The sequence below is a fragment of the Mustela nigripes genome, chromosome 1 (assembly GCF_022355385.1).
Source record: "Mustela nigripes isolate SB6536 chromosome 1, MUSNIG.SB6536, whole genome shotgun sequence".
Classification (NCBI taxonomy): Eukaryota; Metazoa; Chordata; class Mammalia; order Carnivora; family Mustelidae; genus Mustela; species Mustela nigripes.
In genome coordinates this window covers 14468384-14491087 of record NC_081557.1, presented here as the reverse complement: position 1 = coordinate 14491087, position 22704 = coordinate 14468384, and the positions used below count along the sequence as shown (strand labels likewise).

The 22704-nt window shown below is 35.4% G+C and overlaps 2 protein-coding genes and 1 pseudogene across 2 annotated transcripts; all 3 read right to left on the bottom strand.

The window, feature by feature from the left end:
* Positions 1-6888: 6888 nt before the first annotated feature.
* LOC132010332 (olfactory receptor 4C46-like) lies at positions 6889-7812 on the bottom strand. Its single transcript, XM_059388229.1, has one exon. It carries the CDS (start codon positions 7810-7812, stop codon positions 6889-6891), a length of 924 nt encoding a protein of 307 aa, XP_059244212.1.
* Positions 7813-15342: 7530 nt separating this feature from the next.
* Positions 15343-16272, bottom strand: LOC132010321 (olfactory receptor 4C46-like). Its single transcript, XM_059388221.1, has one exon. The coding sequence runs from the start codon at positions 16270-16272 to the stop codon at positions 15343-15345; it is 930 nt and encodes a 309-aa protein (XP_059244204.1).
* A 5051-nt stretch (positions 16273-21323) lies between these two features.
* LOC132010311 (olfactory receptor 4P4-like) lies at positions 21324-22259 on the bottom strand (annotated as a pseudogene).
* Positions 22260-22704: the final 445 nt, after the last annotated feature.

Below are 22704 nucleotides of genomic sequence, written 5' to 3'. Positions count from 1 at the left end.
GAAACATCAGACAAAGGAGCCAAGTACAGCAAATCCTTTAATGTGTTTCCCATCTGATTCTTTCTCTGCTCAGTGACTAGTCACAGGTGGTTTAGACTCAGCCTCATCTGCCTGCACCGAAGCCACTCCAGGCTCTCTCTTCCACATGCCAACCCATGCGTGTGATGTTTTTGCATGCAAGAAAGGTCAGGAAATCAAATTTTATAATATTTAATCTGTTTCAGATCAATCTACTCAGCCAAAGGATAACAAGAATCCTCTGAGAGATTGTTGGTGAGATTAAGCTCATTGTATTACTTAATGTTCATAATACTGCATATCTTGACACACATATTATTAGCTTTACTATGTAGATAAAAACACAGAAGGTTTTAAAGGTTGAATTACTAGCTCAAATAGCCAGTAAACAACTGGAGCAAGAAAATGTTTATTCTATTTTCCTGCTTCGTTTGGAGCTTTAAATGTTTAATAACCCTAAGGAAATGAGAGATTCTAGCACATCTTCTTAAAGGACATGATAACCCAGTGATTTAGAGCTTGTCTACACCAGAGTAATATCCAGTGTTGACCAAGCTGTGCTCCAGAGCTAGCCTGCACCAATCCATGCCAGAAGACAGATGGTCATATCTCTTTCTCCTGTACACACACATGTGGAAAACCCTTAGAGAAGGATACCAGTTAATTCACATCCTCAACTGTTTCGTTCATCCCTTTCTATATACTAGTTCTGTTGCATAATTGTAATTATGGTGAAGTGCAAATCATCACTTTTTATGGACACTTTGTTTTTTTTGGATATATTTATTTATTTTAGAAGGAGAGAGAGATAATGAGCATGGTGGAAGGGTAGAAGGAGAAGGAAAGAAATCGCTGACTGCACCCTGAGTGCTGAGTCCAGCAAGTCACCACCTGAGTCCAACCCTGGATTCCAATGCTCAACCAACTTCCCCACCACCAAGGGATTCCTCTTTGGGACACCCTCGTGCCACGTGTTTAGAAAATTTTTCTTGTAATCCAAGGTCATGAAGATCTTCTCATGTTTTACACCATTTTTTAACTTTTACATTTCATACACACACACACACACACACACACACACTCACACACACACGAAATATGTAACTGTAAGTCCATGTAGCTCTAAGTCATTTTAAATAAATTTATACAGTTGTGATATATAGATTAAAATTTTCTCTCCTTTTTAAATTTTGTTTTGTTTTGTGCAGTAAAGATGCTCAATATTTCCACCCTCATTTTTTGCAAAAAATATTTTTTCACCACTGAATTGACTGTAGACTTTTGCTGAGATTAGTGGACCATATATGTGTGGGTCTACTACTGGGCTCTCTAGTCTGCTTTGTTGGTCTTCTCAGGTATCTTGATGAAAATACCACATCATTTTGAACACAGCAGTTTGGTAACATCACTGGAAATGAGATCATGTAAGTTCTCCAAATTCTTTCTCTTTTAATGCTGTGGGACCTAATTTAGGGCCCTCGCATTTCCATATGAGTTTTAAAGCTGTTTGGAAAAGTTTTGAATATGTTTCTATAATTATGCTTGAGAAGGTGTGAATCTGGAAATGCCTTTGGGGACAATTCACTTCTTAATAATGTTGAGACATCTATCACAAACAGTATTTCTTCTCTATATTAAGGTGTTTATATTCTCTTAAGAAGCGTTTTGCTTTCAGAGTACATTTTCCTTTTATCTTTCTACATTCATTCTTTTTATTAAGTATTTTTATTAACATAAAGTACTATTAACCCCAGGAGTACCAGTGTGTACTGGTGTACTGGAGAAGTGTGTAATTCTAATCTCAAGCTGATTTTATGGGTGATCAGAGTTCTTTGGTAGATAATCAGCTCACTTTAGGGGACCAGTTGAAACAGTGCCACCTACTTCTCCACAATCTTGTCACCTCTCCTCACAGGGCCCTCAGATAGTCCCAGGGGAATGAAGAGAAGACCCTAAGAACAGCAATTCAATTGTGCAAATGACTTTTGGTACTAGACCCAAATGTCTGGGTGCCAGTGTCTTCAATGAATTTTTAAAATCCAATTTCTATTTGTTAGTTACTAGTACAAACTATGAAATTGAACTATGTATATATTGATCTTATATATTGAAATTATGCTAAACTCACATTACAAAGTAGGAGAACTACAATTGTCTGTACTCACATTCAAATGATGTGTGTGTGTGTGTGTGTGTGTGTGCAAGTCTGCTAATGTAATAGTGTCATATACACTTGCATCCAAAGTAGTATTAAAGCAATTATAATTATTATGTTTATATAAAAAATAGATTACTAGTTCAGTGTTGTTAAGTATAGCAATATAGGGCATGGATAAGAATCTGAAGGAAAATCATTAACTATTATAATCTGAAATAATCTTGGTTCTGCCCTTAATTAACATCTTGATCTTGGCAGGATCCTTAACTTCCCTATGTTTCTATTACATCATGTATAAACTAAGTATAAAATCAATAGCAGGAATTATCTCACAGGTTTATGGTGGGGATTAAATCAGCAAATGTCTGCAAAAATACAGAACCACTAAATATTCAATTTAGTAAATATAGTTATTGTTATTACTACCATCAACCTAAGTCTCTAAAAATGTCTCTAAGTCATCTTAAAATGGATGGAATAATACCAACCACACAGGATGTTATCAGTATTCAATGGGATCCTGTGTAGAGAACACTTGCTACTATGTTATGAACATATCAGTGATTGAAGTGTGTGTGTGTATATATATATATTTATATAATTCTGTGTTGTGTATATGACATATGCATAATATATATATGCATACACACATACATAGTTATATACATTAAAATACTATTTTATGGACCCTAAAGAAAGTATGACTCATAAGAGCATATTTTGAACAACTCTATGCTAAATTTAAAAAGACTGACAATGCCAGTTTTTGGTGATGTTGTAGGGAAACAGAAACTCACACATTGCTGGTGGAAATATAACATAGCACTACCACTTTGGAAACACTTCACAATTTCTTGATATGTTAAAATACACGTAACATGGGGCACATGGATGGTTCTGTTGGTTAAGCATCTGCCTTTGGCTCAGGTCTGACTCCTGGGATCAAGCCCCACATTGGGCTCCCGCTCTGTGGGAAGCCTGCTTCTCCCTCTACCACTCTTCCTGCTTGTGTTCCTGTCTTGCTCTGTCTCTCTCTGTCAAATAAATAAATAAAATCTTTTGGAAAAATTAAAATAAAATACACTTAATGTATAAGTCAGCAATTCCACTCTTAGGTATCAATCGAAGAGAAATTATAATCTATGTCCACAAGAAGGCTTGTACATGAATGTTCACACTTCATCATTCTCTAGGGCCATTAACTGGACAAAATTCCAATGCCCATTGGCTAGAATAAGTATACAATATATGGTAGAACCATACAGTGGCACACTATTCTTACTAAAGAAAAACTGCCAATAATACAATGTGATAAACCTCTAAAACAGTACGGTAAGAGAAAAAGATAATATTTTCTTTTGGAAATTGTGAAGTATGTGGCTTCACAAATGAATCAAGAGATAAACTGGGGTGTCCTTGAGATTCCATAATCTCTGACCAAAGCTCTGTGGATTCATTATGTCCCAGCAGCACCTGTAGTGTGATAAAAATTGGATCATCAGTTCCATCCTGAACCCAAGAGTGACAATTCTCACAGCATATGTAGTTATCACTCACCTCAGCTGAGTTTATACCCCATTTTTAAACTTATTCCTTCTTGTTCTTCTTCCCTTAGTAGCTTTCCAGTCTCTTTGGAGAAGGTTTTCTGTTTTCCATCTTTGCTACCTTATCACGTGGGAACACGTGTCTGTTATGCCACTTCTTCCCACCCACAAAACTGGCATTCACATGTTTCTCTGAACTGTAAATGGTATACTTACAAAATGTGAGTCCTCAGGACTGAAGAAAAAAGTATAAAACTTTCCAACAGACAATTCTGACTCCATTGCTCATACCTCAGAACCTGTGGGTCATGACCCTGTGCCCTTGGAATAATCAAATGTTGTGTAAGAACTTTTTTGTAAGTAAAGTTCATCATAAGTTGACCAGAGCACACTTTTTTGATCTCAGAATTCACAGTGATGGATGGGACTCAATAGCTCTATGACAGGTCAAACATGGCATAGATGCCAAACCTGTCATATTTTAATTGTGAGGTTTGGACCAATTGGCTTCAAATTCATGAGCCTTTTTGAATTAATTAATCTGCACATTTTGGATAAGTAGATGACTCAAAGGATTTTTTTTTTAACAACTCACCCATTAGAAAGACCAAAATATAGGACCCTATCACCAACAGATGCTGGTGAAGATGTGGAATAACAGGAATTCTCATTTATTGCTGATGGGAAAGCAAAATGGTGCAGTCATTTGGGAAGACACTTTGTCAGCTTTTACAGAACTAAAACAATTTAGCAATCCCACTCCTTGATTTTTACACAAAGGAGTTTTACATTTATGTCCATAAAAAATCCTGCACATGCATGTTTAACAGCATCTTTATTCCCAATTGCTCGTACAATTGGAAGCAGCCAAGACATCCTTCAGTAGGTGAAGCTAGATAAACTGCAACATCAGACAGTGGCATATTATTCATTGCAAAGAGAAATGAGCTACAGACCATGAAAAGGTATGAAGACCCTTCCAAAGTGTTCCTCATGGTACTTGGCATTCAGCGCCATCACAGATATGAAACACTTCTTGATCTTCCCAGTCACTAACTTTCTAGCTTCATGTCTTACTAACTAGACTTTTAGGAGCTCAGTGTCTGGCTTATAACATGACACACAGTAGAAGCTCAATAATAATTATTGAATGAATAGATGAGCCAGTAGCCACAACATACTGAAACGATTAGATGTTTCCTTTTAAGCCCCTCGCTTTTGTTATGCATCATCTCCTAGGAATCCTCTCAGCCAACATATGCTTATTCACTCTGATGATTTCCCCTCAATTTTTGTGCCCCCTTCTGGTATATTTTCATGTATGAAATTTTTCTGACCCCCTGGTCTTTGTCATGTGTCCCTCAAACAGACTTTCATTGCGCCCTGTGCTGCCACCACCTGCCCATTTATAACATGATCTTATCATTTTCTGTTGCCTCTGGGTGTCTCAGTAGATCTGAAACTCTCTGAAGGCAAGACCCTAGTTCCTCTGTACTCATCTCTGATGACCAGCGACCATGAACGTGTCTGATACATTTGTTGGGCTCAAGAAATTTCTATTGGTGAATGAATGAGAGATATATGATCAAATATAAATGAATGACATATATTTACCCTGAAGTGGTTTTGTGTGTAGCTAGCAGCACATATTTTTTAAAACAACAATTTATAATGAAATGTTACCAAGAAGTAAATCATTAACAGAGAAAAATGACATGAACAGCTCAAATTTATATGATGATGACATCTTGCTGAGAGCAGGGAGAGTATCAATGTAAGCTATTTTTTCCAACACTAAGGATCGCAGTTTCAATTTTTTTCTTATTACACAGCTTAAGTAAGATTTTAAAAAATTGTACTTTCTCAGTCAGCATAATCTCTTCCAGTCCTTGTCCATGTTGCTACAAAAGATGGGTATTCATCCTTTCTGATGGAGGCATAATACTCCATAGTGCATATGGACCACATCTTCTTTATCCATTCGTCCATTGAAGGGCATCTTGTTTCTTTCCACAGTTTGGCGACCATGGCCATTGCTGCTATAAACATTGGGGTACATATGGCCCTCCTTTTCATTACATTTGTGTCTTTGGGGCAAATACCCAGTAGTGCAATTGCAAGCAGAGAGAGTCAAATATCATATGGTTTCACTTATTTGTGGAGCATAACAAATAGCATGGAGGACAAGGGGAGATGGAGAGGAGAAGGGAGTTGAGGAAAATTGGAAGGGGAGGTGAACCATGAGAGACTATGGACTCTGAAAACGATCTGAGGGTTTTGAAGGGGTGGGAGGTTGGGGGAACCAGGTGGTGATTATTAGAGAGGGCATGGATTGCATGGAGCACTGGGTGTGATGCAAAAACTATGAATACTGTTATGCTGAAAAAAATAAATTAATTAAAAAAATTGTACTTTCTCAAAGAGATTTAGCTAGAATTGGCAGAGCCTAGACTAGTGAAAGGTAAGAAATAAGTCCCTGGTCTCTAGTACTATTGCCTTTCTCTACATTTTCCTGACTATAACTCTCTTCCTTTATAACATTATTCACTCAATCAATATCTTTATGCCCCAGACATTATGGTGCCTTGTAGAAAATATTTTGAACAGGTAGCCAAGTATTCTATGGAGTGTGACTTTATTTTATGAATAGAAATTCCTCTTAAATAATAGGATGTTCATTTATTTGAGTCATCATTTTTTTCTGAACATTTAGCAGCCTAAGATGGGTGACATGAGCATTACAAAATGACACTCAGGCTACAAGGAAATTTGAAAACTTTGGAGAGCCTTTGTTACCCCTCAGAGGTTAAAGGTCTCTTTGTTTTTATAATCCTATTGTCCTTTAATACCATAATTTTATAGGCAACATGTTACATCAACCTTGATGTATAAGGCTGATGTATAACTATAGATAGTGAACGTGTGTGTGTGTGTAAGAGAGAGAGAGAGAGTAAGAGAAAGAGAGAGTGAGTGAGGGAGAGAGAATGTAGCAGAGTCTGTGACTAAGATTTTTCTTTCTTCCACACTTTCCTGTTCCACTCAGTGCAGAATCTATCATTCCCAGCAGCTTACTATTTTCTTTATACAGTAAGTATTCCTTGTTAAGTCCATCCAAAATGTTCTTTTGGCCTTTGTTTCCATTGCATCGATGTTGAGCATCAGGCATATCTATTTTTCACTTGAAATAACTTTTCTACTACACAATTTCCTAATAGCATTTTTCATCTGGTCATTTCTCAGAGTATAGATTAAGGGGTTTAAGATTGGTGTTATAGTGTAGAACACTGCAACTGCTTTATCAATAGATAAAGTAGCTGCAGGTCTCATGTACACAAATACGCAGAGCACAAAGAATAGGACAGCCACTGTGATATGGGAGACACAGGTGGAGAGGGCTCTGTGCCTTGCCTCCAAGTTGTGGTTCTCTAGGGAACACAGAATGACCAGGTAGGAGACCATCAAGAGGAGACAGTTTAACGGACAGATGAAACCACTGTTGGCAGCAACAAAGAGCCCAAGAGTGTGGGTATCAGTGCAGGCAAGATTGAGCAAAGGGTTCAGATCACACATAAAGTGATCTATGATGTTAGGGCCACAGAAGGGTAAAGGGATGATAAAGAGGATCTGTATGGCTGCATGAAGAAAGCATCTCACCCACACCACTCCCATTAGAAGACCACAAACCTGCCAATTCATGATGGTTTTATAGTGCAATGCCTTGGAAATTGTCACATAGTGATCATAGGCCATCACAGTAAGTAGGATGACATCAGCACCTCTGATGAAATAATCCCCAAAGACTTGGGTTACACATGTATCGAATGTAGTCATCTTCACATGGAGTGAATCTGTGATCAGTTTAGGGGTATTAACAGAAGAATAACAGGCATCAGTGAAGGAGAGTTTGGTAAGGAAAAAATACATGGGGGACCCCAATAGTGGACTGGCAGTGATAGTGACCACAATGAGCACATTTCCCACCAGAGAGATGGTGTAAGTGACCAAAAAGACAACAAATATGACTTTGTGCATCTTTGGATTCTCTGTGAGCCCCAGTAGAACAAACTTTGTCACATTGTTCTTATTCTCCATTATGTCATCTCATGATTAATAGTATTACTTGAAAAAAAAAAAAAAACCTTGTTTAATGTGACATTGAATTTATTAAGCTTCTTAATCTAGTAAATAAAAAAACCCAAACAAACAAACTAGATTTTAGTGAGTTGTGGAACCTCATGACGTTTTTTGAGACAGAAAATAAGTTTTGCTGATTACTAAACTTATCTCCTCAATGAAGTTTCTGTTGAGTGTGGCCAAGGGGAACTTTGTAAACAGAGAGGCAACAGGTCATCTGTGTACAATCATCATCTGAGGTGACTAACCCTAACATGAATTGCGAATCCTACACATAATGGCAGGTGAGTATGAAAAAAGAGTATAGTTTCTGATGAATCTATGAATGCAAGCTTAAGGAATTTTCCCTTTTTTTTTTAGGAACAGGGGAATGATGGCACAAATTGAGACTATCAATGGAAAAGTGAAGAAGAATATGAGGAAGCAGGAATAAGGGTCTACTTGTGTCTTGGATGAAGTGGGGTGGGTTTAGGCAGGGCACAAAAGCCAGAGAAAGAAACCCCAGTTAGGCTGCTCTTTATAATACTTAACAGAAGACGTACAGAGCATCGGTGGTGGGTCTGTAAAAGTGACCATAAATAATCATAATGCATTTGTCAAAATACAATAATGTTATTATATATATGGATATGTATGTATTAATAACTGATTGCTATATTCATGGCATAGTAGCAAGTGCTCTGTGCACAGGATCCCATTAAATATTGATAATATCCTTTGTGGCTGGCATTATTCCATGCATTGTGAGATGTGAAAACAATGTCAGAGACTTAGGCTAATGGTAATAATAATAATGATAACTATATTTATTAAATGGAATATTTAGTGGCTCTGAATGTGTTTGCAGACATTTGCTGATTTAATCCCCACCACAAACCTGTAAGATAATTCCTGCTATTGTTTTTATACTTATTTGATACATTATGCAATACAAAGAGCAGTTAAACATCCTGGCAAGATCAAGAGGCTAATTAAGGGCAGAACCAAGATTCCTTCAGGTTATAATAGTTAATGAGTTTCCTTGATTCTTACCTATGCTCTATATTGTTACAATTTACAACACTGAACGAGTATCTCTTTTTTACATAAGTATAATAATTACAATTGTTTTATTACTACTTTGGAGGCAAGTGTATATAACACTATTACATTAGAATTTTTGTGTAGGTAATCATTTGACTGTGAGTACAGACAATTTTAGTTCTCCTACTTTGTAATGTGAGTTTAGCATAATTTCAAGACATAACATCAATATATACACAGTTCAATTTCATAGTTTTTACTAGTAACTAACAAACAAAAATTGAATTTAAAAATCCATTTGTAATGTCTTAAAACTTTAAAATAATTAACAATAAATGTAGCTTATGGAGAGGGTGGTTGGGTTATGGACATTGGGGAGCATATGTGCTATGGTAAGTGATGTGAAAATGTATGCCTGACGATTAACCGACTGGTACTCCTGGGGCCAATAGTACCTTGTGTAAATAAAAATACTTAATAAAAAGAATAAATGTAAAAATATAAAAGGAAAATGTACTCTGAAAGCAAAACGCTTCTTAGAGAATATAAACACCTTAATATAGAGAAGAAATACTGTTTGTGACAGATGTCTCAACATTATTAAGAACTGAATTGTCCCCAAAGGCATTTCCAGATTCACACCTTCTCAAGCATAATTATAGAAACATATTCAAAACTTTTCCAAACAGCTTTAAAACTCATATGGAAATACGAGGGCCCTAAATTAGGTCCCACAACATTAAAAGAGAAAGAATTTGGAGAGCTTACATGATCTGACATCCAGTGATGTTACCAAACTGCTGTGTTCAAAATGATGTGGTATTTTCATAAAGATACCTTAGAAGACTAACAAAGCAGACTAGAGAGCCCAGTAGTAGACCCACACATATATGGTCCACTAATCTCAGCAAAAGTCTACAGTCAATTCAGTGGTGAAAAAAGTACTTTTTGCAAAAAATGAGGGTAAAAATATTGAGCATCTTTACTGCACAAAACAAAACAAAAAAAAGCAGAGAAAACTTTAATCTATATATCACAACTATATAGATTTATTTAAAATGGACTTAGAGCTATATGGATGTATAGCTATATAGCCTAGCCTACCATAAGTGTGCTCAGAACACTTACATTTTTAGCCTACAGTTGGGCAATGTCATCAATTATGAGGCCTATTTTGTAAGAAAACATTGATTATCTCAAGCAACTTATTAAATACTCCAGGGCACATGGAAATCCGAAAGGCTACATGGGTACACATGTTTGTAAGTGTATTGATCGTGGACCCTCGTGATTGCTTGGCTGACTGGGAGCTGCACCTCGCTGGCCCTGCCCAGTGTCACAAGAGAGGATTGTACTCCCTATCACTAGCCTGGGGGAAGACCCAAATTCAAAATTGAAAGTACAGGTTGTATGGTATGTGTATCACTTTTACAGTATCGTGATGTTGGAAAAGTACAAGTCAAAGGATTTTGAGAGCAGGGCCATCTATACATGACATTCTGGAGAATACAAAACTATGGAAACTGCAAAAAGATCAGTCCCTGGACGGTAAGGATTAGGGAGGATGAATAGGTCGGGCACAGAAGATTTTTAGGGTAGGGAAACTCTTCTCCATGTCCCCGAATTTTGGAGAGTGAAGTCATACATGTCAAAATCCTCAGAATGTACAACACTAAGGGTGAAACCTGATGTAAACTGAATTTTGGGTGATCACGGTGTTTTGCTGTGGCTTCATTTGAATGTTACACATGTAGCACTCTGGAGGGAGAGGTTGTCCCGGTGAAGGAAGAGAGGGCATATGGGGTCTCTGTAGTTTCCACTCTATTGTGTATGAAAGTAAAACTGTTTTAAAAAATAAATTTTACTAATCACAAAAATCCACTGTAGCACAATACCTAAAGGAAGTCATCTTGTAACTAAACGAAGTGTCTTCTGAAAAAGTTCATCTAGTGAAAACAGATAATATTTTAAAACCTTGCAACTTTAGTGTAAGACCTTTTGCTGTTTTATAGCATGTAAAATAGATCTTTTAAGAACATAGCAATTGTGACAGAGAAGGGACTGGATAGTGGAATTTTATGAGAAGGAAAATAGTTACAATGCTGAGTTTTATTTATTTAAGATTTTATTTATTTGAGAGTGCACACTGGAGAGTGGGGGAGGAGCAGAGGGAGAGAGAGAGTAGTCAACTCCACTTTGATCAGGGATTGGGACCTTGGGCTTGATCCCAGGACCAAGAGATCATGCCCTGAGCTGAAGGCAGACCCTTAACCAACTGAGCCACCAGGCACCCAATATGCAGTAGTGTTGGAAGTGGCCAGATACATAAAAAACAGAACATTCATTGGCTGTGGAGTATGAGTTATTTAAAATAATTCATCCTATTTTATACCACATGTATATTATCAACAAGTGTCAAAATATCTGAGTCATTCAGAGCAATGTATCTAATGACAATGCAGATAAGGTGTGAAACAATAATAAAAGGGTAACTTTCAATTGCAAATATATGCTACTTTAGAAACATTTTAATAAAAAGTGAAAGGAAATCAAAATAGAAATTAGAGAATAATTAAAAATAAAGTTAATACAAACACTATTTATTAAAAAAAACATGCCAATGTTTAGAGGTAAATCCTTAGGTTGTATTCAAACACAAAATACATTATTATATCAATAGAACATTCGTTACACCTCATTGTTACTGTACTTGAGATTAGCCAGAGCAGGAGGTACCGAATATCAGTATTAGATCATTAAATTCTCCACCTGAAACTAATATTATACTGCATGTTAACTAACTGGAATTTAATTAAAAAACTTGGGGAAAAAAAAAGCCTTAACTTTAAAAATGCTGAAAACATTCCCTATAAATAAATAAATAATAAATAAATAATAAATACATTTTTTTTAAAATGACTGAAATGTCAGTTGTTGAGGTTGCAGAGAAATAGGATCATACATTGATGGTGGAAATGTAACATAGCACCATTATTTTTGAAAACCCTTTGTCAGTTTCCTAAAATGCTAGCATACACTTATAACACAGTAATTCCACTTCTAGGTATCAACCCAAGAGAAATGATAATTTATGTCCACCCTATGTCTATTACATGAGTGTTCACAGAGCACAATTCACTGTGGTCCTTACATGGACACAATTCAAATGTTCATCAGCTAGTGAATAAGTATACAAAAATGTGGTAGACCCATACAATGGGATACTATTCTGTCTAAGAGGGAACAAACTATTAATAATACAATGTGACAAACTTCTAAAACATTACAGTAAAGGAAGAAAACAGTATCACCTCTTAAAAGTATTGTTTTTAAAAAGTCTATTTCTCTCCTAGTTATATCATGCAGTATCATAAATGGATCAAGGGAAAAATTGAGGTGTCCTTGAGATTCCCTAGATCTCTGACCAAAGCTCTGCAAATTCATTGTGTCCCAACAGTAGCTGTCAATGTGCATAAAACTTGGATCCTTGGTTCCATTCTGTACCCAGAAATGAAAATTCTCATGGCAAATGTATTGGCTTCTGCTCATCTCAGCTGTTTACCTTCCTTTTTTATTTTACTTATATTTTAAAAATTTTATGTATTTATTTGTCAGTGAGAGAGACAGCAAGAAAGAAAACAGAAGCAGGTGAAGCAGGAGAGGAAGAAGCAGGCTTTTGGCCAAGCAGGGAGCCCAGTGCAGGGCTTGATCCCAGGTCGCTGGGATCATGACTTGAGCCAAAAGCAAACCCTTAATGACTGAATCACCCAGGTCCCCTTACTCAACATTTATAATCTCATCCCCTCTACTTCTTCTTCCCTTAGTAGCTGTCCAGTCTCTTCAGAGATGATTCTCTCTTTTCCATCTTTGCTACCTTATCATGTGGGAACACCTGTCTGTTATGTCACTCCTTCCCACCCAGAAAACTGGCATTCACATTTTTCTCTGAAAGGTAAAGGGTTTACTTGTGACAAGTGAGTCCTTAGACTTGAAGAACAAAGGAAACAGTATTCTAACAGATAATTCTGATTCCATTGTTCACGCCTCAGTAACTGTGTGTAATGACCCAGTGTTCTTGGAATCATCTAACATTATGTAAGCATTTGTTGTATGTAGAATTCATCATAAGTTGACCAGAGCACACTCTTTTGATATTAGAATTCACAGTGATAGATGGGGCTCCATATCTTTATGTCAGGTCAAACATGTATGCCATCAATTCTGAACCTGTCATATTTTAATCATGAGGTTTACACCAATTGGCTTCATGTCCATGTACCTTCTTGAATTACTTAATCTGCACATTTTAGATAAGCAAATGACTCAAAAGAGGTTTTTGTTGTTGTTGTTGTTGTTGTTGTTGTTTTGTTTTGTTTTGTTTTGTTTTATTTTTAGCAATGCTAGGATAGCCAAAATATGGAACATCATCACCAACAGATGCCGGTGAGGATGTGGAACAAGAACTCTCATTCATTGCTGATGGGAAAGCAAAATGGTGCCGCCAATTGGAAAGACACTTTGTCAGTTTTTTATAGAACTTAAACAATTTAGCAATTCCACTCCTTGGCATTTACCCAAAGGAGTTAAAAACTTATGTTTACAAAAAACCCTGAACACACATGTTTAAGTGCATCTTTATTCACAATTGTCCATACAACTGGAAGCAGCCAAGACGTCCTTCAGTAGGTGAGGATAGACAAATTGCAACATCACACAGTGGAGTATTATTCATTGCCAAGAGAAATGAGCTCCAGACCATGAAAAGGTATGAAGACCCTTCCAATGTGTTCCCCAAGGTTCTTGGCATTCAGCTCTATCACAGATATGAGATTTTTCTTATCTTCCCTGTTACTAACTTTCTAGTTTCATGTCTTACTAACTAGACTTTTAGGAGCTCAGTGTCCAGCTTATAACCTGATACACAGAAGAAGCTAAATAATTAATTATTGAATAAAGAGATGAGCCAATAGCCACAAGCATATTGAAATGATTGTGTTTTCTGCATACTCTTTTTCACCCTTGGTCTTTATTATGCAACCTCTCCTAAGAATATTCTTACCCTAATACATGCCTATTCACTCTTATGAATCCCTTTCCTCCTTTGTGCCCATTTTTGATGTTTTCATCTAGAAATCTTCCTGAACTCATGGTCTTTGTTGTGTGTCCCTCAAACATGTTTTCATTGTCCTCCTGTGCTGCCACTACCTTCCCATTTATAACATGGTCTTATCATATTCTTCTCCCCTCTGGGTTCCTCTCAGTGGATCTGAAGCTTTTTGATGGCAAGACCTTTGTTCTGCTCTATTCACCACTGAAGGTCCAGCAACCATCAATGCTTCTGATATATTTTTTGTTAGAAGTATCTATTGATTGATAAATGAGGAATAGTATACACACACACACACACACACACACGTATATAAATGTAACATACTTATACTAAAGTTGTTTTGTGTATTTATGGAGCCACATATTTTTATAACTTTTCATAATGAAATGTTACCTAGAAATAATCTAATTAACAGAAAAATGTCATGAATAGCTCACATTCATATGATGATGAAATCTTGTGGAAAGCAGGGAAAATATCAATATAAGATATTTGCTCCATTGAGAATTTCAGTTTCAATCTTTGTAAATACATTGTTAATCAGGAGTTCAAAAAATTTGTGGTTTCCTAAAAAGATTTTGCTAGAAATCTCAGTCTGAATCAGATAAAAGCAGGAAATAAAGTCCATTGTCTCCACTATTATTTCTTTGATTTAAATTTTCTTATGTTATTTAACTTCCTTCATGCCATTATTCACTCATGCAATATTTATTGTGCCTGAGACATTGTGCTGACTTGTAGAAACTATTTTTCACAAATAGTCAAGTACTCTATGGACTGTGACTTTATTTAATAGAAATCCCTCTCAAATAATAAGATGCTCATTAATTTGAGTCATGATTCTTTGTAATGGGTTAGTAGCCTATTATGAGTAACATGAACAATACAATATGACTCTGAAGTCTACAAGGGAATTTGAAAACTTGCGGTAATCTTCGTTATCCCTCAGAGGTTAAAGAGCTCTTCACTTTTACAATACTATAGTCATTTTATACTCTAATTTTATAGAAAACCTGTTATATCATCATTACTGGTATATAAAAATAGGCAGAATTCTTAATAAAATATTTTAGATTTTATAGATAGTGAATATATGGATAATAATATTCATAGTGAATATGAAAATATATATGCCTATACTACACGCTGTATATATACATACATATGTATGTATATATGTAAAAAGCTATGGTAATTTTTTTCTTTCTTGCACACATTTCTGCTCCACTCAGTTCAGAAGTTAGCATTCACAGTAGATTATTTTTTCTTTATTTAGTAGGTAATCCTTTCTAAGAACTTCCAAAATTTCCTTTTGACCTTTGTTTTATTGAATCAGTGCTGAGCTCCAGGCATATTTATTTCTTACTTGAAATAACTTTTCTACTACACAATTTCCTAATGGCATTTTTCATCTGATCGTTTCTTAAGGTATAGATTAACGGGTTTAACATCGATGTTATCATAGTGTAGAACACTGCAACTGCTTTATCAATAGATAAAGTAGCCACAGGTCTCATGTACTCAAATATGCAGGGCACAAAAAATAGGATAACTACTGTGATGTGGGGGACACAGGTGGAGAGGGCTTTGCGCTTTGCCTCCAAGCTGTGGTTCCTTAGGGAACGCAGAATGACCACATAAGAGATCATCAAGAGGAGGAAGAGGAGGACACAAATGAAACCACTGTTGGCAGCAACGAAGAGCCCTAGGGTGTGGGTATCAGTGCAGGCAAGATTGAGCAAAGGGTTCAGATCACACATAAAGTGATCTATGACATTAGGGCCACAGAAGGGTAAAGGGATGATAAAGAGGGTCTGTATGGCTGCATGAAGAAAGCCTCCCACCCACACCACTCCCATTAACAGGCCACACACCTGCCGATTCATGATGGTCGTGTAGTGCAATGGCTTGCAGATGGCCACATAGCGGTCATAGGCCATCACAGTAAGTAGGATGATATCAGCACCTCCAAAGAAATGTTCTCCAAAAATTTGGACTATATGTGCATTGAATGTGGTAGTGTTCTTTTCACAGAGTGAATCTATGATCAGTTTAGGGTTATTAACAGAAGAATAGCAGGCATCAATGAAAGAGAGATAGGCCAGGAAATAGTACATGGGAGACACCAATAAATGGCTGGTAGTGATAGTTACCATGGTGAGCATATTTCCTATCTCAGAGATGATGTAAATCACCAAAAAGATGACAAATATGATTTTCTGCATCTTCGGATTCTCTGTGAGCCCCAGTAGAACAAACTCTGTCACATTATTTCTATTCTCCATTATTTCATATCATGAATAATTGCATTACCTGAAAAAAATTCCTTTGGATTAATGAAACCTTGAATATATTAAGCTTTTTCATCCAGTAAGTAATAATACATACCTAGATTCTATTGAATTGTGGATTCTCATGTGGTTTTCTGAGATAGAAAATAAATTATGAGTTCTTTAAAATTACATAAATTATTTACTAGTTGACATTTCTGTTGAGTATGGCCATGGGGAACTTTATAAACACACAGACAGGAGATCATTTGTGCACACTTCGTCATCTGAGGTGATTAGTCCTGTAACAGGAAGCATTCAAATGAATACATATTGACAGCTAAGTTAGAAAACGGAGGTAGTTAATGATGTAAAAGCTGTGAATGCATGGTTAGGAATTTTCCGTTTATCCTTAGGAAATGGGAAGCCATGAGAAGATAGTGAGAATATACATGGAGAAGTGAAGGGGAATTTGGAGATAAGAGAGAATAATATGAGAGATAATAAGGGATATAATTCTAATAAAGATCTTTATGTGTTGGATGAAGTGGGGTGAGTTTTAGTAAGGGGTTAGAAGTCAGAGACAGAAACCCCAATTAAGAGATTATTTATAATACTTGACCTAGGATTTGTAACAAGGTATTGGTTGTGGGTATGTAAGGTATACAAAAGCTACTATAAAAATAATTAATAATGCTTATTGTTTATATACAATAATATTATATTTGATAATTAAATACATATATATTTAGAGAGAGAGAGACTGAAATAATTGATTAATATGTTCATGTCATAATAGCAAGTGTTGTATAAATAGGATCTCATTAAATATGATAACATCCCATTTGTTTGGTATTATTCTATCCTTTTTGAGATGAGGACTCAGTGTCAGAGAATTAGTTTGATGGTAATAATAACAATAACAATATTTACTAAAATTGAGTATTTAGTGGGCTTCAGATTTTTTGAAGATTTTTGCTGATTTAATCCCCACCACAAACCTGTAAGATAACTCCAGCTCTTGTTTTGGCAATTATTTTATATGTTAAGTAATAGAAACATAGAGGAGGTAAGGATCCTGCCAAGATCAATATGCTAATAAAGAACAAGAACTATGATTAGCTCAGATAATACTTCTTCATGGTTCTTCTTCAAATTACTACCCATGTGCTATATTATTATTATCATTAACAACATTGAACTAGTAATCTTTTTATATGACCACAATAATTATAATTGCTTTATTACTACTTTGGAGGCCAGTGTCTATAGCACAACTTCATTAGGACACACACACACACACACACATGCTTGAACTCCCAGTTATCAAATTAAAAAAAAAAATCAAAACTAAGAAAATCAAATAAACATTAAAAATATGGTACTGTGTTCATTGAAAGTTCTTTCTATCTTGACTTCTACTTCAGACATAGTTCTCCCTATAATATATCCATCTCCAAATCAAACCTTCTGTTTTTGTTTATTTCTTTTTTTATTTTTTTTTAGTTTTCAATCAAGTTTTCAAACCATGTGTTAAATGTTGAAAAGGATTTCCACTGTGGCTAAGTGCTTTCATCTGAAACTCAAAAAGACAAGGTTAGGATTCTGGTTTTCCACTAGCATCTGCTTTAATCTGCAGTACCTTTCCAACACTTTACATCCTTCTTTTCTCATCTATAAAGCAAGATTAACCATTTCCATCCCAAAGTTTTTATGAGAATTGTTTAAGGAAAACTATTTAAACACATCACCACCATGTCATATGCACCGAGGACTTTCATCTATTTTGTAACTGTGTAGGCACCTAGGATATAGGAATCATCGATATTTTGAGTGATAATTAAGCAATCATTTAGTTGTGCAAGAAGTTCAGGAAGAATCCTCTCCAATTCTACTTTTAAAGAAGACACACAGACTCAATTATCTGTAGCCTTTGTGACCAGAAAGAATTTTCCATTCATGATCGGATAACACAGCTGATGCTGTTATTTGTTATTTGTTATTTGTTATTTGTACTTATATATCTTCTATGTGAGAAGTGTATTTCCATTGTGTTTTCACTCTCATGATTAGTCTAGATTATTAAACTAGTTGTCTCATGGCAAAAACATGGTGTTTGGTGACAAAGAACAGGGTCCTACAATTGGCTTCAATTCCTTGAGTTTCAAATTTTTTTTCTGTCAGCTTAGGTGAATGATATTTACCAACTATCTTTTCAAGAAATGGGGTGAGAATGGAATACTTGAATACTATATTTAAAGGGACTGAAACAATGATTAATATATATGGGAGGCAACAATATTTAAGATGCATCAACAATACTGAACACTTACCTTACAGGCTTAGAAGATCTTAATGACGTTTGGAGGTGTTCAGTAATAATCCCATCTTCAAACTGACCTCCTCTCAGATAGGTAACTTTCAATATGAAAGATAAGACACACCCAGGAGGAGACTAGTCAAATAATTTAATACCAAATCAAGTTTTTAAGAACGTGTTTTTATCAATCAAAAGCTTCCCTTTTAGCCTAAAGCCTCGGGAAGTTTTTACAGAACAATTGAGATTTCAATTTAGAATGGATTATTTTGGAAAAAAATATGGAGACATCATCTACATGTTCCTTCCTTTGTCTCCTCTAGGAGACGCATGGTGATGAATTGTGGTTTTAATTTGTTTTCTCTGATGACTGATGATGTTGAGATTTTCTTTCGTCTTACTATTATCCATTTGTATACCTTCTTTTGTACATTTTTGTTCAAGTAGTTTGCATAATATTTAAACCTAAAGGGTTCTGGTTTCCTTATTACTAACTTCTAAATATTCTTTACATATAAAACTGGTATTTGTCAAATATATGTTATGTATATTTTTATTTTTTTTATTTTTTTTTTTAATTTTTTATTTTTTATAAACATATATTTTTATCCCCAGGGGTACAGGTATGTGAAATTTTCACCTTATCCATAGATTGCCTCTTCATTTTTCAAAGTGATATTACCTGATAAGCTCTGAGTTTTAAAACTTTGATGAATTCCAATCTTATTTTTTTTTTCTTATGGTTCATGATTATTTTGTATCTGATGAATATTGGTCTACTCCCGAGGTAAAAAAAAAAAAAAAAAATGCTCTGGCAGTTTCTATAGATTTAGCTTTAACATGTAGACTTCACACTCATTTTAAGTTTATTTGTATATATGGTATGAGGTGAGGTTGTGGTTTAGATTTTTATTCCTCATATGGATATCCAATAGATCCAGTGTAATTTGTGGAAAAGTCTATATTTTACCCATTGAATTACTTGACTTCTGTGTAAAAATTCATATAATTAGATCTATTTCTGGACATTCTATTGGTTTCAAGGTCTCAGTGTCTACCTTTGTGCCAATACCACACAACATTGTTTATGCAGCTTAATAGCAATTCTTGAATTTCAATAGAGTAAGCATCCAAACTATATTCTGTGTGTGTATATGTGTGTGTGTGTGAAACTTCGAGATTCCTTTGAATTTGTATATTTTTATATAAATTTCAGAATAGAATTGTTAATTTCTTAAAAAATACTGTTGAGATTGTTACTGGAATTGTATTGAAAACATAGAATGACAAGGTAAAAGCAGAATACTTTTTTTTATTTCATCATTTGTTAAAGTCTTTTAAATTCATAACTATCAATTGAAATTTATCAATATTTTTTACAAAAATAAAAATACCCTTGTGATAGTGACACACAGTAGTGACAGCACAGGGTCAAGCATGTTTGAGAGACACACAGCAAATTCCAGGGGGGTCAGGAAGATTTCCTAGATGAAAACACACCAAAAGGGGCACAAAAGTTGAAAGGGAATCATCAGAATGAATATGCATGTGTTACCTTAGAGGATGGATTCCCAGGAGAGGATTTATAAAAAAGACCAAGGGTGAAAAAGAGTGTGCAGAAAACACAAACATTTCAATACGTTTGTGGCTATTGGCTCATCTATTCATTCAATAATTATTATTGAACCCAGTTATGAGCTGGACACTGAGCTCCTAAAAGTCTAGTTAGTCAGACATGAAACAAGAAAGTTAGTGACAGGGAAGGCCAAGAAGAATCTCATATCTGGGATAGAGCTGAATGCAAGTACCATGAGGAACACATTGGAAGGGCTTTCAAGCCTTTTCATGGCCTGTAGCTCATTTCTCTTGGCAATGAGTAATACTCCACTGTATGATGTTGCACTGATCTATCCTCACCTACTGAAGGACGTCTTGGCTGCTTTCAGTTGTATGGACAGTTGTGAATAAAGCTGCTGTTAAGTATGCATGTGCATGTTTTTTGTGGACATAAGTTTTTAACTCCTTTGGGTGAATGCTAGGGAGTGGGATTGCTAAATTATTTTAGTTCTGTAAAAAGCTGAGCCTTTGGTTAAGTTGCCAGGGTCCTTGGATGGAGCCCTGCATCAGGTCCCCTGCTCAGTGGGAAGTCTGTTCCTACCTCTCCCTCGACCCTTCCACCCCAAAGCCCTGCTCCTGCTCACTCATGTGCGCTCTTTCTCTCAAAAAAAAAAAAAAAAAAAAAAAATTCTTAAAAGAAATAAAACAGATTCTACTCTAAATATTTGGAAATAATATTCAGAAATTTAAGTTAATTGTTTCAGTTTATTATTATTGTCATTATTGTTGTTGTTTAACATTACAACTTCTGAACTACCAAAGAATGTCCATCACTGTGTGGTCTGGCCTCTAAGTGCAATGTATTAAGAAAACTATCATTAAGGTATTTCCCTTTATAATTCACTAATAATATATCATTGATTTATTTGCTTTGGCTCATTTTTTTTTTTAATGAACTTTCCCCTACCTATACCATCTTTATACCCACAAAATTAACTTATTTCATAATTAATTTTGGTAGGCAAGCATCAGTACTTGTTCAATGATCATTTAAATCCTTTGGTCCTATTGCATCCATTCATTCCCTCATATCAGTGATGGTCCATAATCCCCATGATCTAGTCCCTGCCTTCTTCATTCACATCTTCCTCTTTTCTTTCTCAGAGTCGATTAGTCAATGAACTTCTTCAAATTAAGAGTGTGTTTCCTTTGAAAACAATGATGAGCACCAAACCTTTCTCACTGCTTTTTTCATCTCTGAATTTCTCAGAGTATAGATTAAGGGATTGAACATAGGAGCGATGATGGTGTAAAATAGAGCAAATATTTTGTCCTCAGGAAAAGTAGTAGGTGGTCTAAGGTAGATAAAGATTGCAGGCCCAAAAAATAAGATGACCACAGTGACATGAGACCAACAGGTGGAGAGGGCTTTGCGTCTTCCCTCAGCTGAGAGATTTCTTAAAGTGAACAATATTATCCCATAAGAAACAAATAAGACAATAAAGGTTACTAAGGAAATCATACCTGAAAAGGCAACCACAAGGACACCAGTGATGTAGGTATCAGTACAGGCCACCTTTAGCAAAGGAAAAACATCACAGAAGTAGTGATCGATTTCATTAGGACCACAGAAGGGCAAACCAATTGCAGTAGAAAACAGAGGTAAGGCATGGATGGCCCCACCAGCCCAAGCAGCTAAGACTAGGAGGTGGCATCTTTTCCTGTTCATGATAATCACATAGTGGAGGGGTTTGCAGATGGCAGCATAGCGATCAAAGGCCATGGCAGTAAGAATGAAGATCTCAATGCCTCCAAAAAAGTGCATGGTAAAGATCTATAACATGCAATTACTGTAGGAGATGGTTTTTCTTTGCACTAACAGATCAGCAATTAACTTGGGTGTAACTGTAGAGGTATAGCAGATGTCCATAGAAGATAAGTGGATGAGGAAGTAGTACATGGGTTGGTGAAAAAGGGAACTGCATCGAATGGAGACAAGGATCAGAAGGTTACCTGCCAACAGGGCAACATAACAGAATAAGAAGAGCACGAAGCAAAATATTTCTATGTTCTGGTCATATGAAAGTCCTAGAAGTATGAATTCTGAGATGTTTCTCTGGTTTTTCATATATTTGGTTTTTTTGTAGGCTTCCATAAGGACTTGTATTTCTGAAAGTAAAAAGGATAATTCTAAGTTAATATTAACTGTAGCAATACTATATATAAATTTTTTAATGTATATTTTCATAATTAGTGTTTAGAATAATTTTATGGAAGTAAGCTGCTTATTCTAATTATGCTGTTTTGTAAATCTATCATGAAATAGTTATAATGTCAATAATGAGAATAATTATGTTTTTATCACTATTACTTAGTAATTATTTAAATATTTAAATACTATTTTGAAAACACATTTTATTGCTATTATTATGTTTTAATTAGTATAACTAATACTTTTAATACTTTATTAATGTTATAAATACTTTAATCCTATGAATATTTATTAATGTTCTTATAAATACTTTCAATAAAGAAATACTAATCACATTATTAAGTCTAAAACAAGGAAAGTT

Coding starts and splice junctions, on each gene's coding strand:
- LOC132010321 (XM_059388221.1), bottom strand. CDS start 16,272: ATGGAGAATAGAAATAATGTGACAGAGTTTGTTCTACTGGGGCTCACA.
- LOC132010332 (XM_059388229.1), bottom strand. CDS start 7,812: ATGGAGAATAAGAACAATGTGACAAAGTTTGTTCTACTGGGGCTCACA.